This window comes from Cervus elaphus, chromosome 24 (genome assembly GCF_910594005.1).
Source record: "Cervus elaphus chromosome 24, mCerEla1.1, whole genome shotgun sequence".
Taxonomy (NCBI): domain Eukaryota; kingdom Metazoa; phylum Chordata; class Mammalia; order Artiodactyla; family Cervidae; genus Cervus; species Cervus elaphus.
In genome coordinates, this window is record NC_057838.1 from 62,260,818 (window position 1) to 62,275,470 (window position 14,653).

General features: G+C 61.0%; 1 protein-coding gene across 1 annotated transcript in view; it reads left to right on the forward strand.

Annotated features, from left to right (window-relative positions):
• The window catches only part of COL7A1 (collagen type VII alpha 1 chain), a 30,466-nt gene that overhangs the window by 6,971 nt on the left and 8,842 nt on the right, over positions 1-14,653 (forward strand). Inside the window, exons 20-84 of the mRNA XM_043887038.1 lie at positions 179-301; positions 663-809; positions 1,033-1,167; positions 1,253-1,399; positions 1,481-1,617; positions 1,867-1,993; positions 2,079-2,225; positions 2,312-2,484; positions 2,583-2,618; positions 2,704-2,730; positions 2,825-2,869; positions 2,943-3,005; positions 3,460-3,531; positions 3,627-3,662; positions 3,807-3,842; positions 4,025-4,096; positions 4,195-4,272; positions 4,519-4,545; positions 4,627-4,680; positions 4,816-4,878; positions 4,974-5,033; positions 5,152-5,187; positions 5,579-5,623; positions 5,703-5,738; positions 6,080-6,124; positions 6,205-6,240; positions 6,361-6,393; positions 6,704-6,736; positions 6,902-6,955; positions 7,030-7,089; positions 7,186-7,221; positions 7,319-7,399; positions 7,499-7,534; positions 7,731-7,775; positions 7,958-8,029; positions 8,267-8,311; positions 8,560-8,586; positions 8,762-8,791; positions 8,922-9,002; positions 9,078-9,113; positions 9,197-9,232; positions 9,327-9,407; positions 9,663-9,698; positions 10,085-10,147; positions 10,233-10,277; positions 10,884-10,919; positions 10,993-11,028; positions 11,139-11,234; positions 11,341-11,376; positions 11,465-11,500; positions 11,609-11,656; positions 11,979-12,014; positions 12,143-12,265; positions 12,350-12,550; positions 12,648-12,683; positions 12,768-12,821; positions 12,989-13,057; positions 13,133-13,177; positions 13,293-13,355; positions 13,504-13,548; positions 13,875-13,910; positions 14,038-14,073; positions 14,213-14,257; positions 14,468-14,500; positions 14,578-14,640. Of these exons, the coding sequence (XP_043742973.1) occupies positions 179-301; positions 663-809; positions 1,033-1,167; positions 1,253-1,399; positions 1,481-1,617; positions 1,867-1,993; positions 2,079-2,225; positions 2,312-2,484; positions 2,583-2,618; positions 2,704-2,730; positions 2,825-2,869; positions 2,943-3,005; positions 3,460-3,531; positions 3,627-3,662; positions 3,807-3,842; positions 4,025-4,096; positions 4,195-4,272; positions 4,519-4,545; positions 4,627-4,680; positions 4,816-4,878; positions 4,974-5,033; positions 5,152-5,187; positions 5,579-5,623; positions 5,703-5,738; positions 6,080-6,124; positions 6,205-6,240; positions 6,361-6,393; positions 6,704-6,736; positions 6,902-6,955; positions 7,030-7,089; positions 7,186-7,221; positions 7,319-7,399; positions 7,499-7,534; positions 7,731-7,775; positions 7,958-8,029; positions 8,267-8,311; positions 8,560-8,586; positions 8,762-8,791; positions 8,922-9,002; positions 9,078-9,113; positions 9,197-9,232; positions 9,327-9,407; positions 9,663-9,698; positions 10,085-10,147; positions 10,233-10,277; positions 10,884-10,919; positions 10,993-11,028; positions 11,139-11,234; positions 11,341-11,376; positions 11,465-11,500; positions 11,609-11,656; positions 11,979-12,014; positions 12,143-12,265; positions 12,350-12,550; positions 12,648-12,683; positions 12,768-12,821; positions 12,989-13,057; positions 13,133-13,177; positions 13,293-13,355; positions 13,504-13,548; positions 13,875-13,910; positions 14,038-14,073; positions 14,213-14,257; positions 14,468-14,500; positions 14,578-14,640 (4,106 nt within the window). The remainder of the gene's footprint in view (positions 1-178; positions 302-662; positions 810-1,032; positions 1,168-1,252; positions 1,400-1,480; positions 1,618-1,866; positions 1,994-2,078; positions 2,226-2,311; positions 2,485-2,582; positions 2,619-2,703; positions 2,731-2,824; positions 2,870-2,942; positions 3,006-3,459; positions 3,532-3,626; positions 3,663-3,806; positions 3,843-4,024; positions 4,097-4,194; positions 4,273-4,518; positions 4,546-4,626; positions 4,681-4,815; positions 4,879-4,973; positions 5,034-5,151; positions 5,188-5,578; positions 5,624-5,702; positions 5,739-6,079; positions 6,125-6,204; positions 6,241-6,360; positions 6,394-6,703; positions 6,737-6,901; positions 6,956-7,029; positions 7,090-7,185; positions 7,222-7,318; positions 7,400-7,498; positions 7,535-7,730; positions 7,776-7,957; positions 8,030-8,266; positions 8,312-8,559; positions 8,587-8,761; positions 8,792-8,921; positions 9,003-9,077; positions 9,114-9,196; positions 9,233-9,326; positions 9,408-9,662; positions 9,699-10,084; positions 10,148-10,232; positions 10,278-10,883; positions 10,920-10,992; positions 11,029-11,138; positions 11,235-11,340; positions 11,377-11,464; positions 11,501-11,608; positions 11,657-11,978; positions 12,015-12,142; positions 12,266-12,349; positions 12,551-12,647; positions 12,684-12,767; positions 12,822-12,988; positions 13,058-13,132; positions 13,178-13,292; positions 13,356-13,503; positions 13,549-13,874; positions 13,911-14,037; positions 14,074-14,212; positions 14,258-14,467; positions 14,501-14,577; positions 14,641-14,653) is intronic.

The following is a 14,653-nucleotide window of genomic DNA, read 5'->3' on the forward strand; positions in this document are numbered from 1 at the left end:
CCTCCATGGCTTGGGGGCGGGGCTTGTGCTCGGGAATGGAAAAGGGGCCAGGGATTGGTCGTCGTGAACCTGTGGGGGCGGGGTCTTGGGGGGGCGGTGCGCCTTCCAGGGTTGGCCTGGGATTGGCACAGAGGGGGAGGGGAGGAGCCTCCCTGATGGGCGTGCTTTTTTTCTCTAGCTCCTGAGGCTCCTCCAGCACTGGAGACACTTCGTGTGGTGCAGCGAGGGGAGCACTCGCTGAGGCTGCAGTGGCAGCCGGTGCCTGGGGCACGCGGCTTCCGTCTGCGTTGGCGACCTGAGGGTGAGAGGTACCCCCGGTGAGGGGGTGGGGGAGTTAGGGATCGGGGGGGAGGGGCTGGGAGTGGGGTCCCGTGAAATCCGTGAGGATGGGTACGGATTGTCAGTGGGGTCTGTGGGATTGCTGAAGGTACCTGGGATCAGTCACTTAGGTGCGTGCGATCAGGGAGGGTCATTCAGGCAGAGTCAGCGAGAATGAGGATCACAGTCAGGAGGTAGACCCCATTGGCAGAGTCAGTCAGTGAGGCTGGCGGGGGTCATGGTCAGTAAGGTAGGTGAGGGTCAGTGAGGTGGACGTGCCCATTAATGCCAGCCTGTAGCATCCTCCTACATGCCCCCGACCTCCACTCTCACGCCTGTCCCAGGTGGCCAGGAACAGTCCCGAGTCCTGGGGCCTGAAGTCAGCAGCTATGACCTGGATGGGCTGGAGCCAGCAACCCACTACCGCATATGGCTGAGTGTCTTGGGGACAGCTGGAGAAGGGCCCCCCTCGGAAGTGACTGCATACACTGGTGTGCTCCTACCTTTACTGATGACCTACCCTGACTTCCTGCACCCCATGACCCTGAGTGACTCCTCCTGTAGCCCCCTCTACCATTCTTAACCTGGGGTGATCCCAGCATGTCTTCTGGTGACACTTCCTTCACTACGCTGAATCTACCCCAGGGTCTCCTTAGATCTCTCTGGGATCTCAGGACACAGGCTCTGATCCCTGGTCTTTGATTCCTCCTCCAGAGTCACCTCGTGTCCCAAGCACTCAGCTGCGTGTGGTGGACACATCAGTCGACTCAGTGACTCTGGCCTGGACCCCAGTGTCTGGGGTATCCAGCTACATCCTATCCTGGCGGCCTCTCAGAGGCCCTGGCCAAGGTGAAGGGGAGGCCTGGGTTGGGGCAGGTTGGCAGCGGGGGCTCCATGGAAGGCGTCCTGTTTAATGGAGCTTTGTCCTCCGCAGAACTGCCTGGGGCCTCACAGACACTTCCGGGGACCTCAAATTCCCAGCGGGTGACAGGCCTAGAGCTGGGCACCTCCTACCTCTTCTCCCTAACTCCTGTCCGGGATGGTGTACGGGGTCCTGAGACCTCCATCACACAGAGCCCAGGTAGGGTAGGCACCGCAGGAGGGGCCACAAGGGTAGCTCGAGGGGCTGAGTTCCTTGGTAACTCAGCCCCCTTGCCTGCAGCGTGTCCCCATGGCCTGATGGATGTGGCGTTCCTGGTGCATGCCACTCGAGACAATGCTCATCGCTCGGAGGCTGTGAAGCGAGCCCTGGAGCACCTGGTGTCTGCACTCGGGCCTCTCGGGCCACAGGCCGTCCAGGTTTGACCCCAGAGGCAGCCAGACTCCGGCCTGTCTCTGCCCACCCCTGGCCCCCACACCATTTTCCTGTCCTGCCAGCGGTCCAGGTTTTCTCACAGCCCTTCCGCAGGCTCCAGATTGCCTCACTAGCTGGCTGGCTCTGTATCCTGCCATCACCGCTGACACGTTGGGCGCTGTGTCTCCCCCAGGCTCTGTGTCCCCTCTTCCTCTGGGTCATCCTCTCCAGGCTCTGTGTTCTGCCCGCCCTAGGTCGGCCTCTTGTCCTACAGTCACCGGCCCTCCCCACTGTTGTCGCTGAACAGCTCCCATGACCTTGGCATCATCCTGCAGAAGATCCGTGACATCCCCTACACGGACCCAAGTGGGAACAACCTGGGTAAGGACTCCAGTGGACATGGACTCTTGGGGCTCTCTCTTGGGGAGCTCGGTGCCCCTGGGTTCCGACATGTCCTTTCTCCCAGGCACAGCCGTGGTTACAGCCCACAGATACCTGCTGGCACCAGATGCACCTGGACGCCGCCGGCATGTGCCAGGGGTGATGGTTCTCCTGGTGGATGAGCCCTTGAGAGGTGACATCTTCAACTCTATCCGTGAGGCCCAAGCTGCTGGTGAGGAGCAAGGCTGGTGGGAATGGGAGCTGGGAGCAGCCTTGGCCCCGGCAGGGTCCTCATGCAGGCTGCTGGACCTTTCTTAGGGCTCAAAGTGATGATGCTGGGGCTGGCGGGAGCTGACCCAGAGCAGCTGCGTCGCTTGGTGCCTGGCATGGACCCTTCCCAATCCTTCTTTGCTGTGGATGATGGGCCGAGCTTGGAGCGGGCCGTCAGTAGTCTGGCAGCAGCCCTGTGTCAGACAGCCTTGACCACGCAGGTTTGGAAGGGGCCTCTGGGGGACTAGGTGGTAGAGAAGAGTGGGTCTGGGGGCTCTTGGAGGAACTGCCTGACCTCAAGGAGACCCTGTATCCACAGCCACAGCCAGAACCTTGCTCAGTGTATTGTCCAAAGGTGAGTGTCCAGGGTTGAGAGTATGAGTGAGGGCCACTCCTGGGGCAAGCCGCTCTGACCCTCCACCCGACTTGTCTTTCCCCAGGGCCAGAAGGGGGAACCCGGACAGATGGTGAGTGGCTCTGATGGGGGGTAGAGAATGGGTTGGGGGGCTCAGTGGGGCAGGGGGAGGTCAGCAGCAGAGGACTCATGATCACCTTTCCTAGGGCCTGAAAGGACAAACCGGGCCTCCTGGCCCCCCCGGCCTCCCGGTGAGTGCCTCCCCACACCTGTCATCTGCACCCCAAGTAGCAGAGTGTCCCCTCACCTGCTCTCTCCTCGCAGGGCAGGATTGGTGTTCCTGGCCCCCAAGGACCTCCTGGAAGTGCCTCTGCGAAGGGCGAGAGGGTGAGTGTAGAGACCACTGAGGTTCCCCTAAGACAATCCTCGAAGCTTCCTCAGGTTTTTAGAAGAGAGAGTGAAAAAACAGAGTTAGAAACACAGAGTATTTCTGGAAGCCTAAGTGAATGTGATAGGCCGCGGCAGAGACTTTGGGGAGTCTCTGCCCAAAGTCTCTGAAGTGGAGGGAGCCGGTGGGGTTTCAAGGTCCCCTGGAGAAACTGGGCGGAAGTTCTAAGTCCTCGAGGCATGGGAGGCCCTGGCCTCATCACTGCCCCTGTGCCTGGGCTTTGGCTCCATGCAGCTCATGGGCAGTATCTTGGCCCCACGGCTTCCCCCCCCAACAGCACTTGGGCCTGTGGGGTGAGGGGTCCAGGTGAAGAAGAGTCAGTCAGCACTCCTCCAGCGAACCAGGGGCACCGAGGGAGGGTCCCTTCCTGCTCTGACCTCTTTGCCTCCTTAGGGCTTCCCTGGGGCAGATGGGCCTCCCGGCAGTCCTGGCCGCCCTGGGACTCCTGGAGCCCCTGGTCCGAAGGTGAGCAAGCCTTGCCCTCGCAGTTCACATGGTGGGACGCTTTGCTTGAGTGGGTGGGGTGGTCTGACTGCTCTGACTCTGGCTTCCATTTACAGGGCTCCCCAGGGTGGGCCGGCCCTCGTGGAGAACCAGTAAGTTGCTCTCCCTCTCAGCATCTTCCCAGAGCTCTTTCTGCGGGGTGGGGACCTGGGGTGGTGGAGCGGGATTGGCCTGTGGGGGCCCAAACTGAAACGCACTGAGATCAGACATCACCCTTTGTTCTGTTTTGTCCTCAGGGAGAGCGAGGACCTCGAGGGCCAAAGGGGGAGCCGGTAGGTGAAGGATGGAGGGCAGGGAACCAAGCTGGATGTCCCAGGGAGGAGCAGAGTTGACCCCCAGCCCGACACTGTGCAGGGCCTAAGGCATCATGAGGAATAGCTGGGGACCTCTGGGGGCTTCTCCCACCTCAGGGTTCCCACACCCTGAATCAAGCCTGCTGTCCTCTGTCCTGCAGGGAGAGCCTGGACAAGTCATTGGAGGCGAGGGCCCAGGGCTTCCTGGGCAGAAAGGGGACCCTGGACCTCCAGTAAGTTCTAGAGTATGGTGGAGGGGGAGAATCTATGGGGGAGTGGGAGAGAATGGGGGTCTATGGGGTTATGCTTTATACTTTGTCTCTTCCATCAGGGTCCCCCTGGATCTCGTGGGCCATTGGGAGACCCAGGACCCCGGGGTCCCCCAGGATTTCCTGGAACAGCTGTGAAGGTGACAGTATGACCACCAAATGGTCTCATCACCTCCATGTGATCCAGTGACCTGGTGACCTCCTTTGAACCCACACTACCCCTACTGGTCACTCTGAGCCCATATGACCTCTTGACCACCCCGCATCCATGACTCCTCAGTTCCTCCATGACCTTTGTAATCCAGTTTCACCCCAAGACCCCCATTCCTCCTGGGATCTTGGGAAGTGGAGGTATAGAGGGTCAAGGGTCATGATCTCTCTTCCAGGGTGAGAAAGGCGATCGTGGGGAGCGGGTAAGTAAGGGGCAAGTTAGGCTGGGGGTGGCGTGGAACCTGATTCCCCCGACCATCCCCTGACCTGCTGTTCTTTCCCAGGGCCCCCCTGGACCAGGTGACGGCACTGCTGCTCTGGGCGAGCCTGGGCTGCCGGTGAGGGAGCTTTGAGGCTCTGCTGGGGACCCTGGGGGCCATGCTCCGGGTGTGGATAGGGGGCTCTGCTGGGGCAGTGGGGTGGGATGCTGGGCCTCAGTTTGTGGCTCTCAGTTTTTGCTCACTTCCTCCTAGGGTCTTCCTGGAAGCCCCGGACCCCAAGGCTCAGATGGCCCCCCTGGAGAGAAAGGAGAAAAGGTGGGAGACCTGACCTCTTGGTGTCCCAGTTCTCAGGTAGAGGGAGGCGTCTGGATACAGGGAGCAGGGTCTTTTACCATCTGTTCCTCTTTCAGGGTGACTGTGAAGATGGAGCCCCGGGCCTCCCAGGACAACCTGGGATCCCGGGTGAGCGGGTGAGTGTGGGGGCCAGGGGTTCTGAGTGTGGTGGGCAAGGCCCCAGCCCTCACCCTCAGTCATCAACCCTCTACTCCATCCTTATTCCCAAACCCAAATCTCTGAACCCCCTTTCAGGGCCTTCGGGGACTTCCTGGAGATGCTGGCCCCAAAGTAAGTGCCAGGACTCCCCTGGGGGGCCCAGTGGTTAAAACTCCGAGCTTCCAATACAGTGAGTGCAGGTTTGATCCCTGATCAGGGAGCCAAGACCTCACATGGTCCATGCCCAAGAAAAGAGATCATAAAACAAGAGAAGCAATATTGTAACAGATTAAATAAAGACCAAAATAACTAAAAAAAATCTACACCAAAAAACGTGCCATTTGGGGAGGTCAGGTGTGAGGGGTGACACGCTGGGACCCCTGTAGGATTAGGGGAGGCAGAGGACCGGAGGTAAGAGTCCTCTCCAGGTCAGAGGTTGCGGTTTCAGGGGTGGGTGACTGGAGTCTGAGACACCTTTTCTGGGCTTCAACAGTGAAGGCCCCTTTCCTGTCTCTCCCCTCAGGGCGACCGAGGACTAACAGGGGCCGCCGGTGAGGCTGGAGAGAAGGTCAGTGTGCCCTGGGGGGTCTCTCAGGGCCCTAGAGGGTCTGGGGCAGACTTGGTTCTGACCCATTCTGTTCCATCAGGGCGAACGTGGATCGCCTGGCCCAGTGGGACCACAGGTGAGCCTACTGACCCCCAGTACCAGCTGATCTTGGCTCCCTACCCCTCCTGGTTCTGGCTTCTTGCCCTTGACCTCCACTGCCCCTGACCCTCCACCCCTCCTCATATGACTTCTAATCTCCGCTGCTGCAGACTCTAACCCTTAACCTCAGGGACCTGCTTTTAGGTCTCTGACCCCGCTGAACTGACCTTGACTTCCACTGACCTGGCCTCTGTCTTCCTGCTGACCTCAATCCTGATCTCCTGGGACGCCCATCCTGAACCTCCAGCCCTTCTCTGCCATCATCCCTCTACCCTCGCCTGCCCACCCTGAGTCAGCATTTCTGCTTCTCTTCCCCAGGGGCTGCCAGGAGCTGCTGGACGACCTGGACCCGAGGGGCCTGAAGTAAGTCTGTGACTGTGGGCCCAGGAGTGGGGCTTTACATGTTCCTCCCCATCCTGGGCTCACGCTTTCTCCATGCGCAGGGGCCACCAGGACCGGCCGGCCGCCGAGGAGAGAAGGTGGGTCACGGCCTGGGAGTCAGTCCCCCCTATACTTGGGATTGTGGCAGGTGGGACCCTGGGCCTTTGAGTCCCCATGCGGATCCCTAACCCATCCCTGTCCCTATCCTCTCTCCACAGGGGGAGCCTGGTCGGCCTGGAGACCCCGCAGTGGTGAGTGAAGGGAGGGTGCGTATCTCTGATCACAGCACAGCCCCTTGAGCACTGTAACCCACCTGGAAATCAGCGCTGTGGGCTCAGAGCTCTGTGACTCTGATGCTGTAACAAACCTTCCAACTCCTGGCTGTGATCCTGTGACCCCATGACCGTCGTACAGGCCGTGAGCGCTGTGTAACCCCTGCCCTGCTCCCTGTGGTGACCCCGTAACCTCTGGGCAGAGACTTCCGGTTTCATATAACCCCAACCCCAATCAGGGCTGTAGTACTATGATCCCTTGGCCAAGCCATGTCTGTCCTGTTTTCAGGGACCTGGGGGTGCTGGAGCCAAAGGAGAGAAGGTATGTCTGGCGAGAAGTGAAGGGCAGCTATTACAGGGTTGAGATCAAGGCCACAAGGCGCGCCTCAAGCAGGGCCCTTGGAGGCCACGACAGTTGTGGCGTGATTGCTGGGTAGTGGGGCTCATGGAGCCTGGGGCTGAGGCTGATCATCTTTGTCACCTCCAGGGAGATATGGGGCCCCCTGGGCCCAAAGGAGCTACCGGATTCAAAGGGGAACAGGTAAGTGTGGGAAATGTTAGGGGGTTGGGTAGGTGACTGTTGTGTCCCCTGACCTCTGATCCTTCCTTCCACAGGGCTCACCGGGCTTGGCTCTTCCTGGAGACCCTGGCCCCAAAGGAGACCCTGGAGGCCGAGTGCGTAAATGTGGGGAAGGGGAGTGTGACAGAAAGAGATGAGGTGGTGCCTGGGAGCCCCAACTAAGTCTTATCCCCCCTCCCCATGCCCTGCAGGGTCCCATCGGCCTCACTGGCAGAGCAGGACCCCCGGTGAGTGGCTGTGACCTCGGGTACCATCAAGGTTTCTGGGGTCCCCTCCCCTCAAGGACTGGCTATATGTGCAGCATCACTCTTTCCTCCTCCGCAGGGTGACTCAGGACTCCCTGGAGAGAAGGGAGACCCTGGGCGGCCTGGTTCCCCAGGACCCATCGGCCCCCGAGGACGAGACGTAAGAGGACTGGACTGGGGGAGTGCTGGGGGGTGGGAAGTAGGGTATTGCTGGCATCCCTGGGAGATGGGGATCAGGGCTGACCCTCATGTCCCACAGGGTGAAGTTGGAGAGAAGGGCGACGAGGGTCCCCCGGTGAGACTCCTTCCCACTGTGGTTTCTGATCTTTTGTCCTTGAACGGGAATCCCAGGGGGGTGGGGGCTTCACCAGGTTATCTGGTCCATCCTCCTGCCTCCCATCCAGTCAGTACCCGCGCCTGTTTGGCCGCCCCTCCCTGAGTTAGTTTGAGCCTAACTCATCTGTTTGATATGGTGTTCTCTCCACCACCAGGGTGACCCAGGTTTGCCTGGAAAAGCTGGCGAGCGTGGCCTTCGGGTGAGGCTTTGCAGGGAGAAGTAAGGGGGGTTCTGCATTAGAGGAGGTGGGAACAAAGGTGATGGGAAACTCTGACATGGTTTTCAGGGTGGTGGAGAACCTGGGGCAGTATAGAGGTCATGGGGCAATCTGCAAAATCCTGGGAGGGGGAGGGTCCATCTCACACCAGCTACTCTTCTCAGGGGGCTCCTGGAGCTCGGGGGCCTGTGGGTGAGAAGGGAGACCAGGGAGATCCTGGAGAGGATGGACGAAATGTGAGTCATGACCTCTGACCCCTGAACTCTAACCTCAGCTTCAGTGTCCAACCATCCAGCCCCCAGCCTCTGACCCTGCCACCCCAACCCTGCAATGCCCAACCCTCACAGGGATTTCCTGTGACCCCTCATCACAACACTCAAAGGCCACAAGGATCCCCGTGAGTCCCTCGGGTGTTTCCAAAGCCCTGCAGACTGCCGCCCCTCCTCACTGACCCTGACCCTCTGCTTCTGCAGGGGAGCCCTGGACCGTCTGGACCCAAGGGTGACCGTGGGGAGCCAGTGAGTAGTGCTGGTGTTTTGGGCACAGAGGGGATGGAGGGTTGTGGTGGTCTGTCTGGTGAGCACCCTCGTGAAGGGCTTAGAGATCAAGGTCAGGAGCCCTGGTGGTCATCCCCAGGCCTGATCTGGCTTCTGGCGCTTGGCATTGAGGTGCAGGGAATTTGGGAGCAGAGCTGAGCTTGGGGCAAACCTGAGCTACCCCATGGGGCCCCAGAGTTCCTGTTGACTACAATTATTTCCTTCCCTAGGGTCCCCCAGGAGCCCCTGGACGGCTGGTAAGACCTGACTGGGTCTGATCCTCTGTCATCTCCCCCACCTGCCCCTACTGGCCCCATACATCCCTTCCACTGACTCCCACTTTCCCCACTGCCCCTGGATGTCTTCACTGGTCCTCACATGCTCCTCTTCCCCTCGTTGGACTGTTCCTCTCACTGGCCATTCCCCCCACAGGTGGACGCGGGACTTGGAGCCGGAGAGAAGGTACCAGATTCTGGGGTGGAGTGAGGCTGTGAGCATGGAGAAGCATTCCAGTGCCCCCATGACCGGTTCTGCCCCTGGGCACGCCTGTGGCCCCAGTGCTGTTCCCTCAACACGCTCGTCTCTGCCGCAGGGAGAGCCTGGGGATCGAGGACAGGAGGGTCCACGAGGACCCAAGGGCGACCCTGGCCCCCCCGGAGCTTCTGGGGAGAGGGTGAGTGTGGCTGGTTCCACGGGGCCGTGTGGGCCTGGGAAACCCTGCTCTGATTTCTTCCTCTCCCATCCTCAGGGCGTCAGTGGACTTCGGGGGCCTCCAGGCCCACAGGTGAGTGATGCACTTTGTACCATCAGCCTAAGTCTCCGTCTTGCCCTCACCTCCCACTGACCTCATGACCTTGTTCCCTTCAGGGGGACCCAGGTGTTCGAGGCCCAGCAGGAGAAAAGGTGAGAGGGCGTGGAGGTTTTCCAACTGTGAGCCTGGGCTCTCAGATCCGTCTCGTCCTTTGAGGCCTCTTACCACTCACTCTGTTCTCCCCAGGGCGACCGGGGCCCGCCTGGCCTGGATGGCCGCAATGGGCTGGATGGGAAACCAGGAGCCTCTGGTCCCCCTGGGCCGCATGTGAGTTGTGGCGGTCACTGCGTGGTCACACCTCTTCCCTTGTCCCTTCGTATGGCCCCAGTCTCCAGAGCCTTGTGGGTCTTGATGTGCTCTGGGGCCAGCTGGGTTATCTGTGTCTTCTCCTAGTACGCCTCCTGGCTATTGGGTGTTACTGCCTGGCAGGCCTTGGGTTCACAGGAACTAGTGGCCCTGTCAGCGGGCAGTGCCCCTGACCCCATGACCACTGCGGACTCCCTGACTTGAGTCTCTCTTTAGGGTGCCATGGGCAAGGCCGGAGACCCAGGGAGAGATGTAAGTAAGGGGGGATGTTAGGATGGAGGGCAGCTCAGGGGACCAGCATAAACTGTAGCCTGATTGTCATAGTTACAGTATCACTGGCAGTAGGGACATTGGTCCAGCCCTGTCCTTGGTAGGGTCCTGGTCCCCTGGCAGGCAGGTTTGAGCAGAGTTCTGCTTTCCAGTCTTCTCTGCCTTGGGGCCTATAGTAGGACCCCCAAAACCTGAAGCTTCTTCCCTTGGGAGTTTCAGCAGTCTCAGCCTTGGGACCTCAATGGGACCTCCCAATTCTGGGGGGTCTCCACCCTGGAGGAGGTTTTTAGTGGCATCCTTCAAGTCCATGGGTGTGCCCCAGGGGATATCTCAGCGATCCTCTCAATCCTAGCAAAGACTTTTTCCAGGGACTTCCGGGCCTTCGAGGAGAACAGGGGCCCCCTGGCCCTGCTGGTCCCCCCGGAGCACCGGTGAGTCCCACTTTCATGGTACCCTTTTGCCCCCTTACTGCCCTCACCCCAACCCTGACTTCTGACCAATGATCTCTTCCGACAGGGAAAGCCAGGAGAGGATGGCAAGCCTGGCCTGAATGGGAAAAACGTGAGTGTCTAGAGTAGACACAGGGAAACCTCCAAAAAAATGCTAGCACCTGGACACAGCCCAGACGTGCAACACACAAGGGGCACACACGCAGACACAGGCTGACGCGCACTGACACCTGTGTACCTAACCCACACACACAGACACGTCTGGAAACACATGTCCACGTGCACACAGAGGCAGCCTCACAGACATGGGCAGTTAGGTGGACATGCCAACCTGTGCCCAGATGGACCAACTCAGGCTAAAATAACCACGGCCACGGGCACAGGCGAAGAGCACAGACCCAGATGGAGAGGTGCAGACACAGGTGTGAAGGCCTCATTCAGGGACACTGAGGACCCTGACACCCGTACCCACACTCGGATATGTGCTGTGCCGGGGCCCCAGGGCTGCACGTGGACCCCTGTGGAGATGTGGGACACACCGCCAAGGCTCTGACGGGTGATCCATGTGGCGACATCCCGACATATGCATTTGTATCCACACTCACTCATGTACATATGCCCACACAGAGCGAGGTACACACAGGACTTGCAGATAGACAGCAAGACACATGGACAATCCTTAATTCTGTTGGATCTGATATGAGTCCTCTGCCTGCAGGGAGAACCTGGGGACCCCGGAGAAGACGGAAGGAAGGTGAGTCGCCCTCGCTTGGAGTCTGCTCTTTCTCAGACTGGGGCCGGGTCTAAAGCAGCCTTGTCTTCCTTAGGGAGAGAAGGGAGATTCGGGCGCCCCTGGGAGAGAAGTGAGTGTTGGCGTCTTCTGCAGCCTCTGACCCCGACCCTGACCCTGTGATACATGACCCCACTCCTTTCTGGGGTCTCAGGGTCCTGATGCTGGCTGCATCCTCCACAGGGTCGTGACGGCCCCAAGGGTGAGCGTGGAGCTCCTGGTACCCCTGGGCTCCAGGGCCCCCCGGGCCTCCCGGGGCAGGTCGGTCCTCCCGGGCAGGTGAGTGTCTGGGGTAGTTCCAGCACTTGGGAGCAACAGGGGCCATGAGGTTGCCACCCCTGGAGGCTGTGATCCCCTGTGACCTTTGTGTTCTGTCATATCTCAGGGCTTTCCTGGCGTCCCGGGGAGTTCAGGCCCCAAGGTGAGTGTGCAGATGCTGGGTGAGGGGTACAGTGTGGGGGGGCTGCCCAGAGTGGGGGCATTTTCCCACCAGTCATTCTTCTTCTCAGGGTGACCGTGGGGAGACTGGACCCAGAGGGGAGCAGGTGAGGCCCCCATCTTTTTCACTTTTCCCAGTAGCCATAGCACCCACACATGCACCCACACACCCCACCCCAGGCTGGGTCCAGCAGCTTGCCTCTTGGTGTCTCCAGGGCCTCCCAGGAGAGCGTGGCCTGAGAGGAGAGCCTGGGAGCCTGGTGGTGAGTGAAGCCTGAGACGTGGTCCTTGACTGTTCCGCACATGCCTGTAGGGCTGCCTCCGCCCCCTTCCCCTTGCAGCCACAGGTGCTGTCCTGCATGCTCGGGCCCCTGCCCTGCTGGGATTCCTGTGGGCTACATGGAGGGGAACCTGGGTGACGGGACATGCCAGGGAGGGGCTTCCAGTGGCCTCCAATAGCCCCAGCCAAGGGCTAAAGGGTCCTCTAGGCAGGAAGCCAGGGGATGAGGGTATAGAGGCTGTTTTGGGGGGCAGTGTGGGGCCTTCTCTTCTGTGGGCATCCCCTCATCCAGTCTGTGTCCCCAGAATGCAGAGCGGTTGCTGGAAAATATTGGCATCAAGGTAGGTAGATGGGGGCTGGGTATGGGGGCTGCGGGGAGCCCCACAGGACAAGTAACGCCCCCAGGGCCAGCCAGGGCATGCATGGCTGCAGCCATGGTCTCCCTCTTTTGACCCTGTGTGTCACCCAGACATCTGCCCTGCGGGAGATTGTGGAGACCTGGGAAGAGAGCTCTGGCGGCTTCCTGCCCACGCCTGAACGGCGTCGCGGCCCCAAGGGGGACCCGGGCGAGCGGGGCCCCCCAGGCAAGGAGGTGTGTGCTGGGTACTCAAGTGGGGAGGGGTTGTTCTGTGGAGGGTGTGGGTGACCACCAGAATGTACTCTTCTGCTCCTCAAGGGCCCCATCGGCTTTTCTGGAGAACGTGGACCAAAGGGAGATCGCGGAGACCCTGGCCCTCAGGGGCCACCTGGCCTGGCCCTGGGGGAGAGGGGCCTTCCTGGACCTCCCGGCCTTGCTGGGGAGCCTGGGAAGCCTGGTATCCCTGGGCTCCCCGGCCCGGCTGGGAGTGTGGGGGAAGCTGGAAGACCTGGAGAGAGGGTGAGCATGGGGGCTGGCAGGAGTGGCCAGGGAAGTGGGGTCAGGAGGAGCTGGACTCCCCATGGGCATACCCCCCATCTTGGTATCTGCTTTTCAGGGAGAACGGGGAGAGAAAGGAGAACGTGGAGAACAGGTGAGCTGGGCAGGGAGGGCTTCACCGGGCGGGATTGCCTGCAGGCTGTGCTGGGATGGCCTCCCATTTCCTTCTTTTCTGCAGGGCAGAGATGGCCTTCCTGGCCTCCCTGGACCCCCCGGACCCCCAGGCCCCAAGGTGATCACCCCAGCTCTGCCCAAGCCTGTGACTGCTGTCACCAAGAGGCCACCAGTGGCTTGGGCCCCAGAAGCTCCATGTGGTGACTCAGAAGCCACAACTCTTTGGGATGCCCCCTCCCTGCCGCTGTGACAGCACAGCTCTGCCCTGTGACCCTGTGCTTGTAGGTGGCCGTGGACGAGCCAGGTTCTGGGCTCTCTAGAGAACAAGGACCCCCTGGATTCAAGGGCGCTAAGGTCCGTGTGCGGGCTCAGCCTGGGGGCCACCCCTGCCGTGGCACCAAGGCCTGGCTTGACATGTCATTCCCACAGGGGGATCCAGGCAGTGATGGTGACCGAGGCCCCAAAGGAGACAGGGTGAGACCTCCCGCAATCCCACCACGCAGTTCCCCTCCTACACAGGGGGCCTGCTAGGGTGGTGTGTCCGTGGGCACGTGGCAGCGATGCTCAGGGGGCGACACTCCACTTGCAGGGTGAGCCGGGCAGCAAGGGCGACCGGGGAGAGCCCGGACAGAGGGGTCAGAACGGCATCCCGGTGAGTCCTTGCCCCACAGCACCACGCGTGTGCAAGCACACGGCTCTCACTTGTGTTGTCTGGGCTGGAGTCTGCTCTGCCCGGGACTGTCCCAGGGGAAGCTGGGATGGGGGACGAGACGGCGTGGCCATAAACACATTCTCCCTAGGGTCTGCCAGGAGAGCGTGGCGTGGCTGGGCCGGAGGGGAAGCCGGTGAGTGGCAGCAGGAACGGCCTGGGCCGAGTTCTGGGGCACAGTCACCCTTGTGCAGTGGGCTGGCCCCTGCGTGCAGGGCCACCCGTGTCCAGTGGCGGCGTGTGGTGCCTGGTTGCCCAGGTCCAAGCGCACATGTCTGATGGCTGTGTGTGCGCAGAGACCCGTGTGTACTGTCCATGAGGGGCAGTTCGTGGGTATGGGGTGATTTGTACCTGGGAGGAGTTGGGGTCCAGAGGTGGGGTCTCCAGGCAAAGGTCTCCAGAGGGCAGGAACAGGCCCACAGGAGGCCAGATTGAGGCTCAGCAGCCCCCTTCCCTATACAGGGTCTGCAAGGTCCACGGGGGACCCCTGGCCCAGCAGTGAGTACCCCAGAATCCTGCTCCCTTCCTAATGGGCAGCCCCTACAATGGGCAGTCCTGCCTCAGTTTCCCTGGTAGGGTGGGACTGGCTCCCCCCACCCCATCTGGCTCTGTCTGTCTCCCACAGGGCGGCCACGGAGACCCTGGAGCACCTGGGGCCCCGGTGAGTGATGGGGAAGCACCGCCTGGTGGGCACAGGATAGGCATCAGCCCCCACACCGGGTGGATAACTTGTTTGTGTTAGTCCGTAAGTCTAGGCGCAACTTGGACCCCTGTTTCCTGCCCTTGATATTTTTTTCTAGGGTCTTGCTGGCCCTGCGGGACCCCAGGGACCTTCTGGCCTGAAGGTGAGTGTAGGCATGTGTGGGTGTGTGGCTGGAAGGAGGCAGGGGCTCGGAGCAGCCTGTCTGCACCAGGAGAATGTCTGCCAGCCTCCGGGGACGTCACTGCCCCGCTGAGCACCAAGGTGCCCTGTCCACGTGGGCTCTGCTTGTGGACCAGGGCCGAGGGGCCTCTGGTCCATCTGTCGGCTCATTCAGTGTCTGTGTTCTTGGCAGGGGGAGCCCGGAGAGACAGGACCACCAGGACGGGTGAGTGGCCCAGCCCATGGGGAAGTCACAGGGAGCTGGGCGGGGTCGGGACTGCCCTCAACTCCTGCTTCCTCCAGGGCCCGCCTGGACCTACTGGAGCCGTGGGACTTCCCGGGCCCCCTGGCCCTTCAGGCCTGGTGGTGAGTGAGGCCC